General features: G+C 42.1%; 1 protein-coding gene across 3 annotated transcripts in view; it reads right to left on the reverse strand.

Moving 5' to 3' along the window:
- Positions 1 to 22,950, reverse strand: part of LOC111667807 (zinc finger protein 385A-like) — a 28,790-nt gene extending 5,840 nt beyond the window's left edge. The window contains exons 1-4 of one of the 3 annotated variants that reach the window (XM_023423639.2): positions 22,436 to 22,950; positions 18,577 to 18,858; positions 7,250 to 7,395; positions 4,085 to 4,195 (exon numbers count right to left, since the gene is read on the reverse strand). In XM_023423639.2, the coding sequence (XP_023279407.1) occupies positions 4,085 to 4,195; positions 7,250 to 7,395; positions 18,577 to 18,586 (267 nt within the window). In that variant the 5' untranslated portion in view covers positions 18,587 to 18,858; positions 22,436 to 22,950. Of the gene's footprint in view, positions 1 to 4,084; positions 4,196 to 7,249; positions 7,396 to 18,576; positions 19,041 to 22,435 lie in introns of those variants that run through there. The other 2 variants (XM_023423638.2, XM_087178604.1) reach the window with 2 other exon arrangements.
- Between the last annotated feature and the right edge of the window lie 69 nt (positions 22,951 to 23,019).

The following is a 23,019-nucleotide window of genomic DNA, read 5'->3' on the forward strand; positions in this document are numbered from 1 at the left end:
GAGCTTTGATACTTTCACTCCGTGTGACCTTCAGTGTCAGGTCTTAAGAAATCGATGAAGGGTCGCCATCAATTCAAGCATAAAAAGCTTGACAGCCTTGGAGGTGGGGGCGGGATGCCGCAGAGACAATAGGATGTAAACAAGATCAAGGCATCTGAAGATTACCGTTAACAGGAAAGGTGAATAACAATAAAATATAAATGATGTTCAGCATAGTAGGTGAATTGAACTGAGAGAAGCTACGAAACAGCTGTGGAAAGGGGGATTAAGATGAATGAGGAAGCAGAGATGGGATGTAATGGGGAGAAAATGAGAGCAAGTGAATGTCCCTGAAATCCCTTTTCTCTCCAAGCAGGATGTGCTTTGATGTTTTATCTATAAAGTGACAAAGGCACAGAAAGCAGAGAGAGCTGGTCTAGCAGCCAAATCTACTGTATGGGGTACAGGCAGCAGCGACAGGAAGAGGGGGTGGGAAGAAGCTGGAGAGGTGGAGAGAAGGCGAGGGGACAGATGATACACCATACCCCACAGAGGGGGAAACAGAAACATGAAAACTGATGAGGAAAATGGTGAGCAAACTAAGCTGCAGAGTAGACAGGCGATAAGAATGAAACATGATTTGGTGTGGGCCTGAGAGGTACAAGAAGAGGGGGATTGAACAGAGAGAGAGAGAGAGAGAGAGGGAGAGAGAGAGAGAGAGAGAGAGGTCTCCAGTATGGTACTGCAGTGGTGACGGTGGCTAATGCAGCATGGTGTGACGTCAGCCTTGCAGCAGAGCTGAGCCGAACACTGGCAGGCTAATCTGTCCTCTGTGGCCTGAAATGAATTGCAATGTTGTAATTACAACATATGTGGGTCTACAGTGTAGTATCAGTGAGAGGCACCTGCTTCTGAACGGCCTCTATTAATCAATCTGCCTCTTTTGTTTAAGTACTTGAGTATTCCCATTTAACACCGGCCTCCTGCAGACATAAACATAAGGTAAAACGTTGGTGTTATTAATATTCTTTGGTGGCTCATGACCTGAAGGATACTTGATGAAAAATGATGAGTGTTTGTCTGTCTTTGAACTATAACACAGCCCAGACGGCGCGAGTAAGCCAAGTACTGTACTGTAAGCAGAGTATTCCTTCATTATTAAAGAATGTTCACTGAGCTTTGAGCTCCCAGTCTCTCAGGTTACTGTGGAAAGTGCTGTGGAGCTGCAGGAGAACAGATGCACACCACGGCTCACGAGTAAAACAGCAAGCTGGACAAACAGGTGGCTGAGTATTAGACATCTCACCGCATAACACAGACGTGACACGAGCCAGAGACACTCGCCCAAAACATTTTCATACATGTACATTTCAGTGAACTCACAACCTCTATGTAAATACGAACCTGCTGAAGTAAATAAAAAGCACTCAGCACGCATGTACCCCATGCTCATGTAGACCATGTGAGAACATGCAGGTCTGGGCAGCGGAGATATAATTAAGCGGCCTCTCACAGAGAGAACAGGGCAGTGTTACACAAGTTTCAGATGACTCCCTCCCTGTCTGTGTCCTTTACACACCACTGCATTTAGAGTACAAGTATTTAGCACTTCATCACTGGAATGCATTTACATTTTTAGCCAGGCTTGTATATCAGGGTTTTGTTTGATTTCTACCCATGGTTAGGTCAGAGGTTACAGAGGTCGGTCATAAACACTAAGATCTTTCCATCAATAAAAGCCCTTTTAATACTGATGAATATTGATGATAACCTAGATGTTTAGCTGCACTACATATTCAACACATGAAATTTACCTTTTTGATTGTGGAAATGATTGTGAGCTGTTGGGGGACAATTTGTGAAATCACATAAAAACTGTTCATGATCAGATTGATCCGAAATGTTGTGGACCATGTTGTGGAAATGCCCTTTCTTTCTCCATGCACAAAAAGATCACAAATATTTCCACCCATAACATGTCAATCATGTCACCCAGTAACTGGCTTTTGGATGTCCACATTATCATTTGTTTTTCGACTTCAGATAACACTACTGCCTCTTTAATGGGGACACTCAAATCATTCCTCTAAAGTTTCATCACCTCTGGCCTCTTCTATTTCAGCCCCTCCGCCTCATGCTGGCATATAGTGGCATCTGTCACAAGTGAAATGCAGAAAATGTGCCCCATAAGCTTTAAGGAGAAGCTTGTGTTAGTTGGGGTTCATCCTGCTGCTTCACCCTCACATGTCTCACAACCCTCCATTAAAACCTCATCAAACCTCTCTATCAACACCTGAAAAATGTTTTCCAATCCAGACACAGTCCAGTTCAACAAACTCTCTGAAGAGTGGCAAAATTACACTGCGGGTTGCTTGTACACAAGCAGGGTTTTTCCTCTATCTTCCTCCGCCTACTCTCCTTTCTGGAGAGGCTAAAATTGGAGCTGCGAATCTGTGAACCATGTTTTCACCTGCTTCAGCTGCACAGTCAATCACAGACTAACTTTGAGTCTAGCTAACTAACTTTTTAGGTCGTGATTTCATGTGTGTAGACCAGATTGCAGGTGTGGGGCTCTGGACATCTAGGAAATATCATAGGATGTTCTAAAGTTACATAAATTTCCTTACAGACTTTCTTTAATCAGTTTGACTTCACTAAGCTCCACACCCTTTGGTTACTGTGCCTGTCTAGCTTTCAGTCCTGACAGGCCACATAATGCAGTTCACAATGATAATAGTGCCAGATTTACTGCTTGAAATTCTTTGTTATTTTTTGAAACAATTGAGTGTGTTTCCTGTTTTTATGTGCATAAAAAAGCTGAGTGTAAACGCTTGACTGAGGTTGAAAATGTGTTGACATGTGTTACACATACATGTGAAATGCTCACTGAAGCTCTACTCCGCTACTAGAGGGACTGAAGACAGTGGCGGATGAAAACATAATTTCCTCAAATGAACCAAACATTAGTGCCATATTTCTATCAAGTTTTCTACATGGTTTTCCATCATTTGAGTTTTGACTGCCACTCTACATCATCGCATTGCACCCTCTTCTTCTGCAGTTGTTTAGTTGTCAGTTGGCAGGTGATTTGTGAATTAGCACCACCGGCTTTGGGAGGTGGAAATGGATGGAACGTATACATCAATTCTTCCTTTTTTGCTGGAAATTATGAAATCAGTTGTTAATTGCCAGGTTTCCATCCAAATGTAATGCAAATATTAATCAGACAGAGGTAGACAATAGCATTGAGCAATTTTGCATGTTGGAATGACGACTGTGGCCGATTTTATTAGCTAGCTAATTAAGCTAACATTAGCGAATTACACTAATGTTAGCGCTTTCTCACCTGTGATGATCCATATAGTGGACATGGAAATAAAGAACCAGCATTGTTCTTGTATTTTGTTATGTAGAACTAGTTTGTCCTTTTATGAATATTATTAGTTTTAAAAGGATAAATGTAAGATCAAAGTTGTATTCAATGCCATCTTGACCCTGTTTGGCTTTTTAACTTAAATTCTTGTCTATGTTTTAAGAATAAAGGGCTTGTGTTTAGCAAATGTTATCTGTTGACAATGGAGCAGGATTGAGCTAGCTACTTAGCCTGACCTCTAGTAGCATCCAGGACTGGCTTCCACACAGTGGGGAAATAGCACTTTATATATATATATATATATATATAGCATTCTTTTTTTAAAGTAACCTGCATGAATTTAAGCTGGCAGTAATTATGTAAATGCATTTTGAACCTATGCATAGAGGGATTATCATTAAATTGCAGAGGCTCATGCACCAGTGTGCGAGGTGCAGACCTGTGTGTGAGGAAAGTTGATTTGTTGATTCAACTCTGGCTTGGAGGTGGATTCTAAATGAAAAAAAAAGAAAACATCAAATGTGTTTTGTAGATATATATCCAAAGAAACAGCCAGGCAAATGCCTCAGAGTGACTCCTGTGTATGTTCCCTTCGCAGCCTGAAGAAGAACAATTCCAGCTTGTTAATCTAGGCTTGGGCTATTGCTGTTTTGGGGGTTTAGCAACCAGTCAGTTAGTAGGATATTGTCTATAAAAGCAAACCCTTCATTCCAGCTCTTTAAGCTTGCCTACCTCTGAGTTGAAGCGTATTTGACAGACGTTGCAGGAGATGATTGGCCGTTTTGTCTTCACCATAGGTGGCCCAAAGGTGTGCGTCATCACAGCCTTCTGGACAGGGTCCATCTAAAGAGAGACAACCCAGAGGTCACATCAAATATTCAGCAACACAGGAGAAACTCAGAGGGCAGCGCCTCAGTGTTTCTGCTAACTGCACTGCACCTTAAGGTTCAACGAACTGAATGTGGATGAGAGAGAAAGGTGTTGGAGAAAAAGTGTAGGTGAATGACAGGGGGAGCCGCTGAAGGGGGAGAAAGCTGGGAGATAAAAAAGAGTGAAGAAGAGTGAATTGAAGAGGGAGCAGTGATTGATGTGGACAGGAGGGTGTGTGTTTTCTCAGCAGCAGCTGGTGCTGCTGTCTGTGCCTGAGTTCTTGGGTGCTGTTCAAACGCTTTAATTCATGCTGGGGTTAGAAGAGCCTAATTACAGACTCTCTCTCCACAAACTTGTACTTTGTTTGTGTCCCACAAAACCTCCTCTTTTTGAAACATTATAAACTACAGTATTACACAAAACAATAGAGATATCTTCTGTGTAGTACCTTGGTATGAGATAAAATGTTATTTAGATTTTCAGCCATCTGATAGCTGTAGCAACATTAGGTCTTTGTAGCAGGAAAAACAGTTTCAGCTGCAAGGAATGAATGAATTTGGCATTTTAAATGGTAAGCACCTTGAGTAATATGGCAATGTATCGAAAACATATGAAAATATATACAGTTAGTCTGGGTTTACAAAAACTGTTTCCAAAACGTGGCTGTATGATTTATGGAAGGAAAGCATTGATTTCTCACATTAATATACTGACTGAAGTTTGAATACATATAGTAAACAGTGGGTTGACATACTCACTTAAAAGAGGTTTAATTACTGTCATTAGAAATATGGACCCCAATGTTTATCCTATTAGGTGAATCACATAATAGGATTAAAATGTTTAAACAATTCAGAAGAATATTAGAAGAAAATGATTAATATTAATCAAACATTAAAATATCAAATAACATCACGTTTTTGGGTAAAAGACTTTCAGGAAAACCACAGGATACAATATCGAAGACAATATCTTAGATGAAATGAGAGAAACTACAAACATTGGCATATGTCTCGTTCATACCAACACAGCTTGTCATCCTCAGATCAAGCACACATATATGCCACGTCATCCTCTTATGAAATGTTTTACTACCTCACTTTCGGGTGACTCGAATGGACTTGTGTGAGCTCTGTGACCCACTGGCAGAGTTCAACAACCACAGCGCTGGGTGTTGCCCTCATTAAGCAGCCAGAAGTACACTGCGGTTTTACTCAGCCTCTCATCCCCTGCTCAGACTGTGAACGTATGCTGCCAAATGAGAGACTGTTTACACTCTCAAGCTCCAGGCACCAGGGGAAATGGTATAATTGGTCTGAAAACCTAAACCCTGTTTGAATCTATTGTTAGAAATATTTATAGACTGCAACCTCTTTTTTTTTTTCTTTGCTATTATCTCGAACCTGTGTCCAGTTCACTTCTCTATTGTTAAGTGATTTTCACGAGGAGACCTGAAGCACAAAGTTATTTGTTTACAGTTGTTTCTGAGCCAGCATTGCATGTGTGTGAAGACACGACTGCTGGTGTGTTGTGTGTGTTTTTATGCATCTTAGTGCATTAATGTCTATGTGTCTGTGTGTGTGCCAACAAGCTAGACAAAAACAAGAACCCCTGTCTATCTCTTATTGGTGGCTGTTCTCCATGTGTGTCCTCCATCGCTGTGTGTCTTTCTCAGCCTTTCTTTGACCACCTGGTCTCTACAGGATCTCTTACCGGGCATCTTTCCCCACTGTTATGACCTCATTAACCTATTAGTCCACTTTTGTCTCCTCTTTCAGTCCCTCCTCCCTGAAACAGTGGAGCTTTTGTTACATCAGTAATTCACACGGGGTTGCCTGACTGTATATACATGCTCTCCATATATATATGGCTATATAGTTCATTTGCAGCCCTGTTCTCTAACACACATTTTTACGCTCTCTTTTTTGGTGACAGAAATGTCGTCACAATGGTGGTGGTTTGGTGAAAAGATCAATGCAGCTGTACAGGTCTTTGTAAGTAAACTAAAAGAGGTCATATCCCTTACATTGCTACATTTTCTCAGGCAACATTAAGCAACAGCTACCACAGCTTTAGTGTCGACTGAAACGCAGAGTCACTGGCAAACGAGTGGTTAGTAACACCACACAAAACACAATGTATCCTCGTGCAGCTCATGTCTAAATGCAAGTAGGTGATACCTATATTGTACTCCGGAGAGTGTTAGGTCTCTGGTAATTACATTACCTGTAAACCTGGTGAGATAGGTGTGATATGAGCTCTCTAGATAACTCGTAGACCCCCCAAACTGGAGCATAGCTATGTATGAAACAATAAGTGAGTGTTTGTGTCAGACTGCCCTTCTCTGTGTCCTTTCAGCGAGCGGGCTGAGCATGGCCGTAGTCTTCCATCACTGGCTGACAGCAGTGTTGTAGGCTTGTTTAAATTTTACTGTGCAGACAGAGAGTGATTTGAAGTGAGGTGCTCTGGCATTAGTGGCCATACTCGATGTCCTCAACAAAGCAGGATGAATCATAACCTTGTGGAATGGCCATTTTGTTTGAGCTCATGCAGATTAGCTGAATGATGATGTATGTGTGTGTGTGTGTGTGTGTGTGTGTGTGTGTGTGTGCGTGCGCGTGTGTGTTTGTCGCCAGGCTGACCTTCACATGAAACCCAATCTGGAAATGAGAAGGACCCAGAGAAAATGCTGACTGTAGGGAACGCAGCCTGTTCCTCTTATACAATTGATTAGCTGTTACTCATTTTATTGCAGTAAAACACTCGCCAGGGCATTTTCTCAATTACGCTGAAACTCAGTCTGCTGACTAAAAAGTAAACAGCTGTCACCTTATCATTTTGGATTATACTGTATAAATCCTCAGCACTCTATCACTCGTCTTCACTCAGGAGGCAACGCGCCAAAACAACAGCTGAATACCAGCTTTGTCTTATGTGAAGTGAAACAAGACGATAACAAATCTTAGACGCCGTCTTTGCGCACATGCGCATGCATGCCTGTGTGCGGGTGCGCCTCTGAGCACTCACTGTGTTAAAGTTGTGGAAGAGGCCGAGGCTGGCCGGGTGAGGCGACTCCAGGGGGAACTGGAGGAAGGGCTTCATGTCCAGCGGGGTTGGGATGACAGGCGGGCTCCTGAGGAAGGCAGGGACCGGCCCCGGTCGGTTTACACTTCCTGTGGTGGACGCACAAACAGGGAAATTTGAGATTAAAGATGAAAAAAATCATAAAACCTCATAAATAATACACCTGCTCAAGTGGAAGTGACTGAAAACAAGACTCATTACACAAAGTGCGTTGGTAACAATACAACTACTACCACAACTGATTTCTTAAAGGAATAGTTCAACCTTTTAGTTAGATGAGAGGAATACCGCTCTCATATCCATATGCTAAATAGCTTAGCACAAGTGGCTATCAAAGTTCATCAGCATTTCTAAAGCTCACTGATTATATCTAGTTTGTTTAATTTGTATAAACACTTAAGAGTAGAGACAGCAATTCACCATTTTATGGGAGGTTATTTGGCAGACATTTTCTTGGCAGGTCACAGTGACTTCATGGGACACAATCCATCATAAAACAGCATGCCACTTTTACTATTTGGTTTTTATATGGATAAACAAACAAGATATAACATGTTAGTAAGTGAGCTTCCATGGTGCTGATGGATCGAGGTTGTTATTGCAGGACAGAGCCACACTAGCTGTTTCCCCCTGTTTCCAGTCTGTGTTTCAAGCCAAGCTAATCAGCTGCTGGCTGCAGCTTCATATTTGAAGAGGCATAATCATGCACACATGGTGTATAGGTGTGAGGTTGTTGAACAGCAGGATCAATGAAAAATTATAATTTTCACCTGAAGAAATCTGACTGTGGACCAAAACAATGTCTTTATTCATAAATTTACATTTTTATTGAGTAGTTTCATATTTCCCATCAGACATGAGAGCATCAATCTTCACATCTAACTCTCAAGAAATTGAAAAAGCCTATTTCCTTAAGTGTGGAGCAATTTCTTTAAAGCTAAACATCATATCAGAATAGACACCTGTTCTACAACGTCTTCTTCTACAACAGTAATAACACTGTAATAAATCTAATACTGTTTTTTTTTTCTAAATCTAAACTCTCATCTTCTGCGTCATTTTGCCATGTTGAGCCCCACTACCCACCCACACGTCTCCTCTCTCTGCCTCTCTTACTTTCCTCTCAGTAGTAGCTCAGCAGCAGTGAATGCCTGCACTTGAGGAGTCTTCTGTGATGGGCAGGAGAGCAAAGCTCCTTAAGCCTCACAGCTGGGATGCTGCAGATATCCGTCTTTTCTCCATTTCTGCCTCTGTCTCTGTCTCACCAAGCGTCGCTTTCTATCCCCATTTCATGGTGCCTTATTCTGTTTGCCTGCGTCTGTATCGCTCATCTGTACTTCTCCTCTCTCCAGCACCAGTCCTTCTAGCTGCTTTGTTCCTTCTCCTCCTTCTCCTCGTCCTCATCCTCTTTCTGTTTCACTCTCTCCATTCCACTTCTGCTTCCCACAGTTATTCTTCTCTTTAGCGTAAAAGCAGCAGGGCGCTTCAGGCCCAATCTGGCTATGCAGAGAGAATTTGTATAATCTTTTCTCCAGAGATTATATGCAATTGTCATCCTTCTTTGCCTCGTCTTTGTGATGACTACTTAACAATTTTGTTACATTTGAAAAGAAAAACTGGTCACTTGTCAACACAAGGGGAAGAAAAGACTATTTTGGTAACAGCAGAGGAGGCTCCTTTCACTGACAGCAGGGAGACGTAAAGAATGTGCTGTCAGGATCAGAAATAGATGGAGGGGAAAGTCTCTCCTTCTGGTATTCCTCTTCAGACTGTTTCACTTCTTGGGAGGCTGTGGCAGCTGAAGCTCAGTTACTGTTGTCATTGGCTTTTGCACATGCTGCATTAGGAGGAAGGAGTTCAGAGGGTAGGAGAAGAAATGAAATATAATCGTGGGGGTCACCATTTAAATGTCCCTCAGACATGCTATGAGTCCCACAGCTCACATGGCTGCCATTATCACCTCTGTACGTTAACCACTGCAAGGTTTGCACACAGCGAAAAACAAAACAAAACTGTGGTAATAACACACATTAATTCACACCAACATATGGACATGGAGGAGTGAGTGAACGCTCAGAACACCAGACATCATGAAGGAACTCATGTAAGAAATAACAAGATAAAAATAAGTTTTGTTTAGAAAAAGAAATCTGGGGCCATTCTGAAATTGTGGTAGGAAATTTGATGTATTTTTTTTTATTTATTCCTGTGTGTGAATATATTAAAGGATAAGGATAGTGATGTTCTATATTTTTGTTTCACAGGATATGAAAACAACAAATCCCAGAAAAAGACCCGAGCTAAAGATTATTCATCCAATTTTTTATACTTCCCAACTTCCCCAACCTGTCTGTGTTTCTCAGAAAAAAGTCTGTATTGTTCCCCAAAACAGCTGGGCACTGTAGTTCGTACCAAACTTTACTCAGACAAGTGTAAATGGTGCATCTGTTGGGATCTATTTTCGTCTGCGGATTAATACAAGTTAGTTACCTCTGCCCAGGAGGTTATGTTTTCACCTGTGTCTGTTTATTTGTCAACATGATTACGCAAAAAGTACTGAACCGATCTGTATAATTTAACATGAATTTGAATTTTTTTCTCTGAAGTCTGGTGCATGTTGTTTGACGGTGGCCTCGGTGGAGGGCTGTGCTCTCTGAGCGCCCTTCTAGTTCATATTTAGAGCAGTAGGACTGTGTTTATCGGCATAACACAAAATAAACTGCAATACCCGTGTTCATTTTGTTTTAGAGATCAGAGGAGTGAGCTACACAGGCAATACTTATTAAAAGGATCAATTGATTGTTAGTGCGTGTTAATATTTGTTCATTGTTAGCGTTTGTTGACAATAATCTTTTAAGCTTCCAAAAATTCAAGGTTACTGATAATATTCTGTGGATTTTTTTGTCGAATCTGATTATTTCATGTAGTGTAAAAAAAAAAAAATGGTAATGTGTCTCAGATGTAATTAAACACGAGGTTAATAGTGCAAATAGTGGGACGATAATGTCTCAGCAGTATGGATTGGATGAGAAGCATCATTATTGTTTCCTCTTTGGTTAGTGAAGCGTATTCCTCACACGCTTCTGTTAAATCCGCAGCTCATTTTACGCTACATTACAATTTAAAGGTCAAATCATGTCTGCCGTTGCTTCTAAATCTGCATTTACAGAGCACACACTCACAATAGAGTGATGTATTTAAAGTTGGCACACAGTGTTTTCAGTGTCATACTCTGCACCATCCCACAGCAGCTCGATGCAGTGTGAGCGAAGCATCAGCTTCTCCTGACCTACCCTCCTCCTGAGTGATTTACAATGACATCAGATAAGTGAACGCCACGACTCTTCAACAGCGACCACGCAGGGAGGGAGAGCATTGATTGGACACATTCTGAGGAGCGTTAAAGTGTTAAAGTGCTGCCAAACTCCATAAATCCAGGACTCACCGTCTATTGCTCCTCCTCTCCACTAAAACGAACAGACAGCGCTGTCTCACCCAGCCCCCTCATCTAACTGCCTTTTTTTTTCTAATGCAAATGTTTGGGTGAGAAAAAGATCAATGCCTGTGTAATAGCTTATTGAATTTTTGTGTAGATTGTGAGAGAGAGGTAGGTGGACAAAAATGAAGAGAGATGCAGAAAAAAAACCCCAAAAAACAGACAACCAGAGACAGAATCTTATCGTCACAGTAGATTGCACAAACCCCGACGTGTGCGCTCACGGGCATGCACACACCAATATGCTGTGACTAAGGCCTCTCAAATTGGCAATTCATTTAGCCAATTTAGGCTTAATGATCACAGAGGTAATGTCAATGTCAGTGAGTGTCGCTGGAGCCTTTCAGCATTCCCCTCCTGCCTCCATCTTTGTACTCAATGATGGGACCAGGAGCGAAGGGGACAGGAGACTGGGTGACATGCTGTCTCACAGAATGAAGTCTGATGAGAGGCAGAAACACTGCAGGGTCCCACCGAAAAAAACAAACAAAAAAACCCCCAGAGAAATACATTTTAAAAAGAAATGCAGCCACCCTTAGTTCCAGGCCCCTCAGCTCCACGCTAGGCACACGATGCCAGCCGGCTCACATCTGCATCTAAATGGGCTGCTGTGCACAGATGACTCTGAAATGAGCTTCTATGGCGGATTAGCCAGACTCCCCTGACAAAAACCCCCTCGCTGTCACTGCAGCAGAGAGGGGCAACTACATGGTGGCAGCAGAAACCACTGGATCCACTGTGTTCTTGTTTGCGTACAGGGCAATTTGAAAAAGAAAATCTGATCCAGCATTTGGAGGCAGATGACACCTTCAGTATATTGATGATCATCATCAGCCAAAATGATGATTCCTGTCTGTATTTTTGGGGCAGGAACGCTGAGCTGTTGACTGGCACATTTTTAGCAGAGACGACATTATAACCATCATATCTCTGAAATAAATGCTTAAGATTATTTCGTACAATTCCGTTTAGGTTTCTCCCGTGTGGTGTAAACGCACTGCAACTGTGTTGAGGGTTTAAAGAACCACAGCGTTAACTTTGTCGTAATTGCAGGGGGAAGATAGCTCTGTCTTAGTGTCGCATACTGCTACTGTGAAGGACTGAGCATGAAATCCAATTTACTGCAGCTCAGCTTACCCTCAAGTCAAAGGCAGCTATTTCAACCTAAGCAGGGGACAGACGACAATACACACACTCACACACAGTCACACAAACCTTTGTAGTCTGAATGAATAATGCTCTAAAAGGAGCAACTTATATGCTCAACGCTGATTAATGTTGTGCTGGACTGTGTGAGATCTGGGCAGTGAGGAAAGGACACGGTGAAGAGGAGAGCTGAGTAGCGGTGAAGGAGAACACAGTTGATTTCAGTCTGCACTTTGTTTTAATGATAGATGCTCTGCGCCCCAGTGGCCAGACTTAAATGCCGCCTCCCCAAGAACTCTCAGAAGTCCTCTTTCACTGGAAGTGTGTGTGTGTGTGTGTGTGTGTGTGTGTGTGTGTGTGTGTGTGTGTCTGTTTGTTTTTATGCAGTGCTCTTGAGATCAGCCAGTCCTTCTGCAGCACTGATTTTGTAATTAATGAAGACTTTAGTTTTCCCATAGAGACTTTGCAGCGTTCTCATTAAAATTAAAATCATTACGTAACAATGGTAGTACATTGCTTTGTTTGGATTTTTCTCTCCCAGTTTCTCCTGAAAAATTCTGTCTTTCTTTCTGTAGTGTAATTATGACACATTATAAAGAGATAATAAAAAAAACATCTCCTGATTGTCAGGTGAAGGGAGAGGACGAGTGAAGAGGAGAAATAATGGCAGTGGGGCTGAGTGGATCGAGTCGATTGAGCGAGGAAAAGAGGTCTGGACGAGGAGGGGAGATGAGGTGGAGAGAGAAGGAAAGCATTGGAGGAGGGGGAGGGAGCCGCATGTTTTGAGGTGAGTCCAAGGTGACCAGAGGAGGTAAAGAACCATATTAACCTGCAGGTTAACGTACAGAAGAAATACCATCTGTTAACAGAAGAAAGCGGTTTTATTCCACACAGCTGCGACTGCACCATATGACATGACTGTACATCTGTTAAAAATCTCATGGTACCTTTGTCAAAGCGGTGAAAGCAGCCAAGTCAGTACAGCAGCTTGGAAGGGTTAACCTTTGGCTGTCAGATGCAAAATGTCATACGCGCATGAACAATTTTGGGATATTTTGCTGCTCTCCTCGTGGGCTGTCGACATGTCATGTCTTGTTTTTAGCATCTACACAAATCCTGACACATGACATTTGGTATATGGGTCATGTATGTCACATTTTTGATGTGTGATTGCTGTAGTGTGTGTTGCTGTCAGTTTCTTTGTGAATGCAACACCTTTACTACATCCTTTTGTTGCAATGCTATTCTGTGTTGGTATCATGTGAGACAAGCTGAGGTGGATTTTCCACGCAAGATATTTAAGAAATTTGTCCATTTAGGACCTAGAAATATTTCCACAAAATTTTCACAGTCGATAGAAATAAAAGCAGCAATATTTCTGGGTAAAGTGGATTCCCAGCTGCTTTCTGTGTTTACTTTTGGTTGGACTGGAGGTTTGTTGGGACAGACGTTAAGCTGTCGCCAGCTGTGCAGTTGTTAGTTGCAGCTATGTAGCAACTTTCACATAGACTGTGTGTGTGTGTGTTTGTGTTTAGCTCAGACTCTCAGAACTCAACAGCAGCACCAGGTTTTTCTTTTCAAGTGACTCTCCTTTTTTCTCACTATATTCATGTAGAGGTCTCAGTATAAGAACAGAGATGTGTATTTCCCTCAGTCTTACTACTGAATTTTGTTAGAATCTCTACTTTCGCTCTCCATGCCGCCAATGCTCTTGCTGGAGTCTCTGTTGTCTCAATAAGTAGAGCGAGTAAAATTTTGTCGTATCCAATAGTTAAAATAGACAGAATTATAATGATCAGCGACCAGCTGGAACCTGGAATTAACCTCTAAGTCACAGAAAGGCTGGCAGGCAGTGAAGACTTGATTTTAACAGTATGTTCATGAAACGTGGTGATACTGTTCCATCTGTGCCTGTCTGTTCTGGGCAGTTGTGTGAGTGTTAACATGCTGGATACAAAACGGCTTTTCTTCATAAAGAGGCTTGTGAACATCTGCCTATTCTGTAGCTCCTCTCACACTTCAGCTCTGAGTTGGAACATCCTGAAGCCGGCTGCCAACTTTCTCTTTCATTATACCGTGGTCATGATGCAGCACAGTTTGAGGCAAACAGAGAGTCCTACGGCAGAGCACAGTGAGGGCACATCATGAGATCCACCATGTCAACATGACCACCAGCCCCGCCCCACATTATTATTCTGTTTGTCAAACCATTTACACACCTGCTTGGAATTGTAAGGACACTGTACTGCAGATACAGACCTACAGAAACCTGAGCATGTAAAGTACACAAGCAAACACATGCAAACACACAAAGGCACACATGTAAAAGAGTGAAACGCATGTACACAACAATGGCATCAGACATACAGGAGCCAGGTGTTTCTCCTTATCATTTTATACAATGAAGAACATACAACGTCAATGAATACTGGATTTTCAAAAGACAAATAATAGAACAAAAAGAGGACATAATGCAGCTGTACTACATATAGCACTACATATTGTTTTTCTCCACAGACGCACAAATTACAGGCTATATTTTTGGGAGTGCTTGGAGTCTGAAGTGTGGTTTTATGCTATAGCGTGATCATGAAGCTACACGCAAGGGTTATGCGGGGCAGGAGTCACGCTGGTGCCTTGGCTGCGGTCTGCATAACTTCAGGACAGTAAATAACAAACAACAAAGAGACTTAGCCTATGTGACCTCTTGCCACTTTTGGCATCTTTGAAACCAGTAAATGACAGACGTAAGTATTTTGCACTGTACATTTCAAGGCCTTCTACTTTTATAATAATGGTTGACAGGCCCTCCAGAGCGAAGGACAAAAACATCTTTGGCATTGCCTTCCAAAACAACATATGAGATTTCGTGATCATCAGAAGGGGGATCGGCGTCCAAAACCATTAAATAACGAAATAAATATTACAAAACGTATTAATAGGATTGTTTTCTTATCCGTCATCATTATGGTTAAGGTTTGGTATATGTTCATACTAGTGGCACAACCCAAAGGATGGCAGTGTTGGTTGGTCAGCCCAACACTTTTGTACAGACTATCATGAGGCACCAACATGAGGTTCGCTTTTATGGTTTTGAGCGAAATGTCTCAACAGCGAATGGGTGGAGTTCAATAAAAATTGGTGATGGCATTCATGTCCCTCGCAGAATGAATTATAATAACTCTTCCTCTAGCGCCATCATCAGGTGGAAAGTTTCATTTGTCCAATACTTTAGTTTATGACCAGATAAATAGCTGCAAAACAAAGGACACTACCATTCAAGTTTACTGCTAATTAGCAAGTGTTAGCACACCAACACGCTAAACTAACGTGTGTTAGCATTTGGCTCACAGCACCACTATACCTAAGTATCACTGTAGACTATTAGTCTGATTGCCTTTAATGAATTCTTGCTGTAACTTCCCCGAGACTACTAGACTACCCGCGGTAGCCCACATGTACCCTTGTCAATCATAGCTTGTCGTTTCTTACAACTTGGATTGTGTGTGCATACTATAGGTAATCGAAAAGCAGCAAGCTTCAAGTTTATTGGTGTGCGTGGAGGAGCGCTTTGTGCTTTTATGGGTCATAGGACACGTCATAGTTGTCAAACTAGGTGAGAGAAGGCAAAACAATTCTGTCACGCCATTTCTTTTTTTGTTGTGACATCATGAGGCGCGTCAGATGCTCCGTCAATTTGACAAAGTACACAGGACAAGACGAGTAACTGTCTCGTCCACCACTTGTTGTTTTTCCTGGTGACTCACCTCTGTCAGGTCGGGCTCATCAGGCCGATATAATGTAGTCTGATCCCAGCGTAAGGTTGGGAAAAGACTATGATTCTGGTTATAAGAGGACTAGTTGGTGAAGGTGAGGGGAAAGGGTTGATGTTGACTGTCGTGAGTAAATGTGTTATGTGTCCAATTCACCAGCTTTCTTTGCCCAATATCACCCTGATCTCCTCCCTAAGATGATTTACTCTACTGAGTGATGAGAGTCATAATACACGTGGCCACTTGAGGAAATTGTCAGGTTGTTTTTAGTATTTAAACAAACAAGTGATTTTTTCTTTTTCTTTTGAGAGTGGACTGTGTAATTCATACGCACTGTAACCTTCAGAGTAATTCGACCTTCTTTTATCAGCCCTGGTTTGTTGTGTGCGATAGTTTCAGGCATCACAGACGTATGAAATGTGTGTCAGTTTGTCAAACATACAGAGTGACAGGCACATTTCTCCATCTTAAATGTCAATACTTTTCATCCCTCACTGCATTGCCGAGATTTAAAGGTCAAGTTGTTTATCAGCGACAACATGCACCTGTGATTCTTTTGGAGGACATTGATGAGCGGGGAGATGTGTACGTGTGTTCTTGCTTTATGCAGACACACACACACACACACACACACACACACACACACACACACTTATGGATACTTCATACTGGTTGAGTGAACAGCGATGAGATGCAAGCCATGAACTTTTTTTTTATAGTGCTGAGTGAGGTCTTTGCGTCAGACTAGAGGAAGCCTTGGCCCATTTTTAAATAAATAAAGACCTCAAACCTCTGGGTCTGAAATATTCATCATAAAAGAGTTACTAAACTGTGTTCCGCACTGCTCTGCACCGAGGGAGATCAGCCAGCTTCAGCACATTTCTTTCATATTTTTCTTTCATTGCTAAAAGACAAAAATACAGTATTTAGATGGTGGTGGCTGCGGTTGGAGAGGCAGAGAGAACGGACTCTGTCGGTGATGGACAGCAGGAAAAGAGAGGAGTGTTCATCCCTCCATCTTTGCATGTCAACACTGTCACTGTCATCGCCTTTCATGGACACTATTTCGGTCTCTGGATCTAAATCTCTATCTTAGTGAAGGGAAACTAATACAGTATATAAAACCCACATCACCCCAAGTTGTTGTGATCATGTGTCAGTGTGTTTAGTGTCTAATGCACACAGAGTTAAAGCTTCTGCACCAGGAAAGGGATTACCACAAGCTCAAGCTCAAACTCAGATCACAGGAAGACTCAAGCAGGACTAAGAGCAAGCAAACAGAAATAAAGTAGGCAAATATTTAGTCAGCACACACATGTACATTGAACAAGGTCGTTGTGATTTATCATATTTACTTTAGGATAGCAGCAAGGATTATAATCTGTAAACTCACAAGATGAAATGTTGAAACAGATATTAAGAAAATAAGATGCGTCACATTGATAAAAATATATAAAGAGTCTGTATTTTATTCTTTTAATAAAAATCCAGTACAGGATGTGCATCTTATTTTGATAATTCTGCAACATTATCTCCTTCTGTATTTCATTTAATAAAAGTGGACACATTTAACACATTGAACAGCTACGTCTGTTATGTTGTGCAGTTATATTCAAGATAATTAAACTGATTACACTAAATGCTTTTTACAAGATTTCATTATAACTTAATTTACATATAAATATTTATAAATTGTAATCTCTGCGTACTCTCAATTCATATCAAAGTTAATTTTGTTGTATCATTTATTATATTTACCTAACAGGTTTTGTACAGAGGTTTTACTGCATAAACGTATGGTTTTTTTGACCTCCTCTGTCTTTTTTTCTATTTGGTTTAAGGCTGTTTTGTTTATGCGCAAAAGGAGACAAAATCTAGAAACAGTCATGTTCGTATATGTGCATCTGTTTCTCCTTCATTTCAGCAGATAACAATATGAAAACTCAGACTGCAGAGAAGTAGACCAGTAAGACCTGTTGTAGACTTTGAACAAAATGAACAAATGAACATTGAAACGTGAAAACTGAGATGCTCTCTGATGTCTTGCTTCTGCTTTATAATTAAGCTTTTTGATGAGACATGGCGTCTTGCGCGAGGGCTTATACTTTAGGCACTGACAAACTGAGATGACTGATCATATAATGCATGAGGTTAGACTTTATAATCAAGAACTGTCTCGATTAGGGTCAGGGTAGAGTACTTAAAATGAAATATGACGTCTTCTGACCATATTTTCACATGATTTTGGCAAACTTCCTAAATTGTCTGAATAATTGAATGCAGGGAGTTTTAGGGTGGAACGCTGATGAGCTCTATATATGAAAAAAAAAGGCACTTAGTCCTCTGTTTCTCCATCTGTGTGTGTGTGTGTGTGTGTGTGTGTGTGTGTGTGTGTGTGTGTGTGTGTGTGTTGAAGAGTTGGAATTCGTTCAGCAATGCCAGACATTGTCTGTGTGAAACCCCTGTCTTCTGTGTCTTTGCCTATATTTCCTATATATTCTTATCCCCTGTACTGAATGAACTGAAAAGGTCTAATATGAACAATTGTGAATTGATTGACTGCTGGATCCTTGAATTCACAAATGACTGTTAGTGAAAATTGTGCCAAGAGCATCACTTGAGCTGGAACAAAACAAGCCTCATTCATGCCAACCTACAGATTTCCCAAAGCGGGCAACCCTCTGATAATGTGCCCGTATACGACACATCTAAGTTGGAGACAGCACCACATGCAGCCAAAAGTTTGTGGCAGACAGGAGTGATCACCTTGACAGAAGAGGAATGTAATTGTAAAAAACAAATCAATCAGATCAATGAGAGCAAAGAGGGAGAGGAGCTTTCCAGCACCGTCTTACCCAAGATCATCCTGTATCCTTCCACTGTCAACTTCTCCTCCCCACGTTATCTTCCCGCTCGACTCTTCTCTTCCTCGATCGGCTACTGAGGTGACTCAAAGCGCCTGCCTTTCTGCCTCTCCAAAACTCAGCTCAAACGTGGAAAAGATGTCCAACATCACAGCCTTCGCTGGTGCATCCCTGAATGCTGCGCTCCTTCTTCTTCTTCCTTCTCCGCTCCTCTCGTCCACATGAGATGCTTCTTCCCCCTCAGATCTCGACACGCGGCTCTTGTTCAGCCAGCTGCAGTAGAAGAGGAGTAGTACAGCAGCAGCACTGACTGCAACACAACATGCACTCAATCTACTGCAAGGAAGCCTGTAATTTATTCACTGTTATATATTCACTCCAGCAGGAGGAACACCAGAGAATACAGCTGAGATGGAGGATTGCCTCAGTGAAGGAACCTCTGCACCACAGCATGCCTCTCTCTCTCTCTCTCTCTCTCTCTCTCTCTGTGTCTCTCTCTTGCTCTCTCTCTCTCTCTCTCTCTGTGTCTCATATTTTGGGGTTGGGTATAACCTAAAGGCACCTTGCATTCCTGAGCCATGATAGGCTGGAGGCTCTGCCAATGAGAGCAGACGGTGCCGAGCGTTTTCTCAGGGTGTTTGAATCAGGAGGCAGAGTGATAACGCTGCTGTCGATTCTGCTCTCTCCTTCTCTCTGTCACCCTCTCTTTGCTGTTTACTATTGGCAACCTCTTTTCTTTTTTTTTTTCCTCTTGTTTCTCTCCTTGTCTGACTTTATTCTCTGCCTCGTACTTCACATCGGAGGCATCTGAAACATGACTTGGGTACGTTAATGTCTGCCCTCACAACGTCCTCCATCTAAATGAGGCTGGATATCGCCTCTGGTCTCCCTTTCTACCTGTCTCTCAGGGTGTTTTCACAGCCGTACTTTGAAAAACGCTGACCGAGTTCACACTGTAGTTTCTGTTCCAGACTACTGTGTGAAAAGAACAAAAAGAAAAGCAGACAGAGGTGTGACGGAGACTGACAGACTGAGAGACTCGATGAAGCAGTGGAGGGAGGGCAGGAGAGATTGAGGTTAACTTGACTTGACTTAGGGATGAAAGTAAGTAAGGTGAGGAAATGTGGAAGACTTGGTGAAACAGCAGGATGAAGGAGGATGCTGACAGCTGTTTACAGGAAGAGAGTGCTGACTGAGCTCAAAAACAGAGCTTACTGCACGCACATCTGTAACAATATTTACCAGAATAATGTATTCAAGGTTGAACACAGTGTTTACTCGAGACTTCATCAAAATCTTTCCCACACGATCAGGTGGCGATGTCACATGATCTCTGGCTGTAGATGACATCTAAGTAATTCAATGGTACATAATTTAACAAAAAATAAATAGATGAGGTAAATCAGACAATACTGTGTGTCAGCGTGTGTGTGTGTGTGTGTGTGTGTGTGTGTGTGTGTGTGTGTGTGTGTGTGTGTGTGTGTAATCTTGTGTGAACCCACGATGGGGTGTCCGTGTGTGAGAGAGAGATAAGGTTTCCTCATTAGTGGAGTCGGGCTGAATAATGCAAGGAAGTGTATTGTTGTGGTCAATGGGCCAGGTGCTAATGTGGCTGTCTGAAGGTGGAGGGGCAGACACAGCATGACTTTAATGGATGTCACCATGGGAAACTGAAACCGGACCGCTGGACTCCGGTGACACACCATCCCGCATGTGTGGTAAGGCTTTAAGTTGTTCACTTATTAAAACACTCTGCTGGTTCTCAGAGAGAAAAAAACCCAGTGTGTTAGGGATGAAGGGTGTTATTGCCAGGTTTACAGAATAATACTCTCAAGTGTGACTTTGAAAGAATAAGCACAAACTAGCTTTTACTCTACTAACCATGGGCTACTGTACCATTGATCACACACTGTGATATTTCAAAGCAAAGTACAATCCTGTCTAATAATAAAATTCTGATTCATCTTAAAACTTGTGTGCGTTGCATGTGTTCTGGTGAACAGTGTCACCATGAACACCACAGCACAGTAAACACAGAGGACATAGAGGTGGAGTTACATTCTCAGTGCATATTAAATGTTCCCAAAATGTAAAGGATTAATGATTAAAGTGAAGATCAAGGTTTAGGAAGTGGATGTGGGTAGCGTGCAGTACAGTCAGTAGGAACTGTGTGTGTGAGTGAGTGTGTGTGAGTGTGTGTGTGCATGTGTGTGATTCTGTGCATATGACTTCAACCATCCTATCATTCTCTCATGTCACCCCAGGAGGCTATAACTGTGTCGACAGGCTTGTTAAACTCTAATTTTAGCTGTGATCGTTAGCGGTGAGTCCTGCCAATGTTTGATGAAGCCTTCATTTGATATGTAACAGTGAAACGGCCCAAAGTCTGTGTTAAATCAGCCACTTACTGGTTAAATCAGCCAAACAGACAAAGATGAAAAGACTTATGAAAGACTGAACTTTTCTCTTGTAACTTCCTGCCATTTTCTATGCTGCATGCACAAGTATATTTTTCGGAGAAGCAGCCAGCTGTGTTTAGTTGTAAATCAGTTTGATGTTAAGTCACAAACGGAGCGTGTTTCTCCTCTGGAGTGAGGGCAGTCCAGGCACAGAGCAGAGCAGCTGTTTACTGCACCTCAGAGGTTAAAATAGGTGTTGCTAGAATGGAGGTTGGGAATGACTGGCTCGCACTGGGCATAAATATACACACACACACACATACACACACACACACACACACACACACACACACACACACACACACACACACACACACACTGGTCTAAACACATCTCTGTACAGCAGAGAGGTAGGAAATAGCCGGTAATCCTCTCTCTGTTATGTATGTGTATATACATTTTCCAATACAGTAAATATTCAGTACACAAACACGAAAATCCTCCAAAATAAAATTCAACTATATTCGAAACTGCAGTTTTAGGCCATATGAAAATTTACTGAAAAAGTTCATTCTTGACCTTGGAAACAATAGTTTGATGTGCTTGAAAGCTCTGGAAAAGTTAGTTAGTGGACCTTGAGTTAAGACTGTCCACTTCAGAGATGCGGGTTACAATCGTATGACTGGATCTCCATACTGAGACGATAACAACTGTGTCATCTCCATCTGATGAGGAAGGCCATGAGAGTGGTTTAAAGCTCCAGGAAAAGCAAGTAAATGGACATTGAATTAAGATTTTTTTTCTTTGCTTTGTCAAAATAGCATTTAAAGCTCGTGTCCAGTTTCTTGTTATGACGGTTTAAGCTGGCGCTGCACAACCATTTGAAACTTGCAAAACTGAAGGAAAACCTTCACAATGAAATCACAATTCCCTTTAATGTTACTGTACTAGCTTCTTTTCAAACAACTACAGGTCCTCTTCAGGCAAAATTTGCTCCTTGTTTTGCAGTTTTATTGATTTTCTTTGTGTGTGTGTTTTGTGGATGTTCACATGCTCCTTGCGCTTCAGGCAGTTCCCTCTTTTTTTGAGCCCAATCTAACTTTCTTTTCCTTCTCCTCCCCTCTCCCCCTCCCTTCTAACATCATTCCTTCCCTGCATCATACCATTGATGTATGTTAAAGGTCGGGGGTCAGACCAGGTCTAAGTGCAGAGTCTTGTCCGACTGACTGAGTGCTGATATTTACAGGAGACTGCCCTAACTTTCCTCAAAGAGAGAAGCCTTCAAAGCTTCATGTAAGACTGTCACTGGCTCTTTATTTCTGCTCCAAATATTGCAATAATGAGGGGATCCTGGCTTATCCAGCTTCTCAGTTCATTTTAGGGTGATCAAAGGAGGAATGCTCGCAGTGGTGGGTGGTTTTGCATTGCTCAGTAGTCAGTTATGATCTTACCTGAGCTCCACATTGGTTGCCTCTGTTCTTCCCGAGGCTCGAGGTGATCCAGATCCTCTGTCCAGTAAAGACTCCAGAGGTCAGTGTGTCAGCCAGCATAAAGTAAAACAGCCTGTGGTCCTCTTTGAGTGCAATAAATCAAAGTACGCTCACGTTACTGTGGGGAGTTGAATAAAGTAGCACTGAGCGACATGAGCGCAGACCTCGGACCAGTCATCTGGAGAGTGGAGAAAGAAATGCTCGGTGCAGGCAGCCACATGCTCACAGTGTAGCTGCATCAAACAGCAGGCGTCTTGATGTTCAGCTTCTTCATCTTCCTCACTTTCTCTCTCTCTCTCTCTCTCTTTATCCTGCTCTTTTCAGATTCCGTTTAATTCCTCTCTGTGTTTCTCTGCGTTTTCTCTTTGTTTTCCCTTCATGCCGCCGCCACCTCTTTCCTGGGAGCAAAGGGAAACAAGTGCACGAGATTCCAGAGGCTAATTCTGCTTCTTAGGACGGGGGAACCTAATATGTGAGGACAACTGTGGAAGGAGGGAGATGCAAGCAGGGAGAGCATGTAAGGAAAGGGAGGGGCAGGACGGGGG

This window comes from Seriola lalandi, unplaced genomic scaffold (assembly GCF_002814215.2).
Source record: "Seriola lalandi dorsalis isolate HSWRI2012SDOR001 ecotype SW California unplaced genomic scaffold, Sedor1 jcf7180002054692, whole genome shotgun sequence".
NCBI lineage: Eukaryota > Metazoa > Chordata > Actinopteri > Carangiformes > Carangidae > Seriola > Seriola lalandi.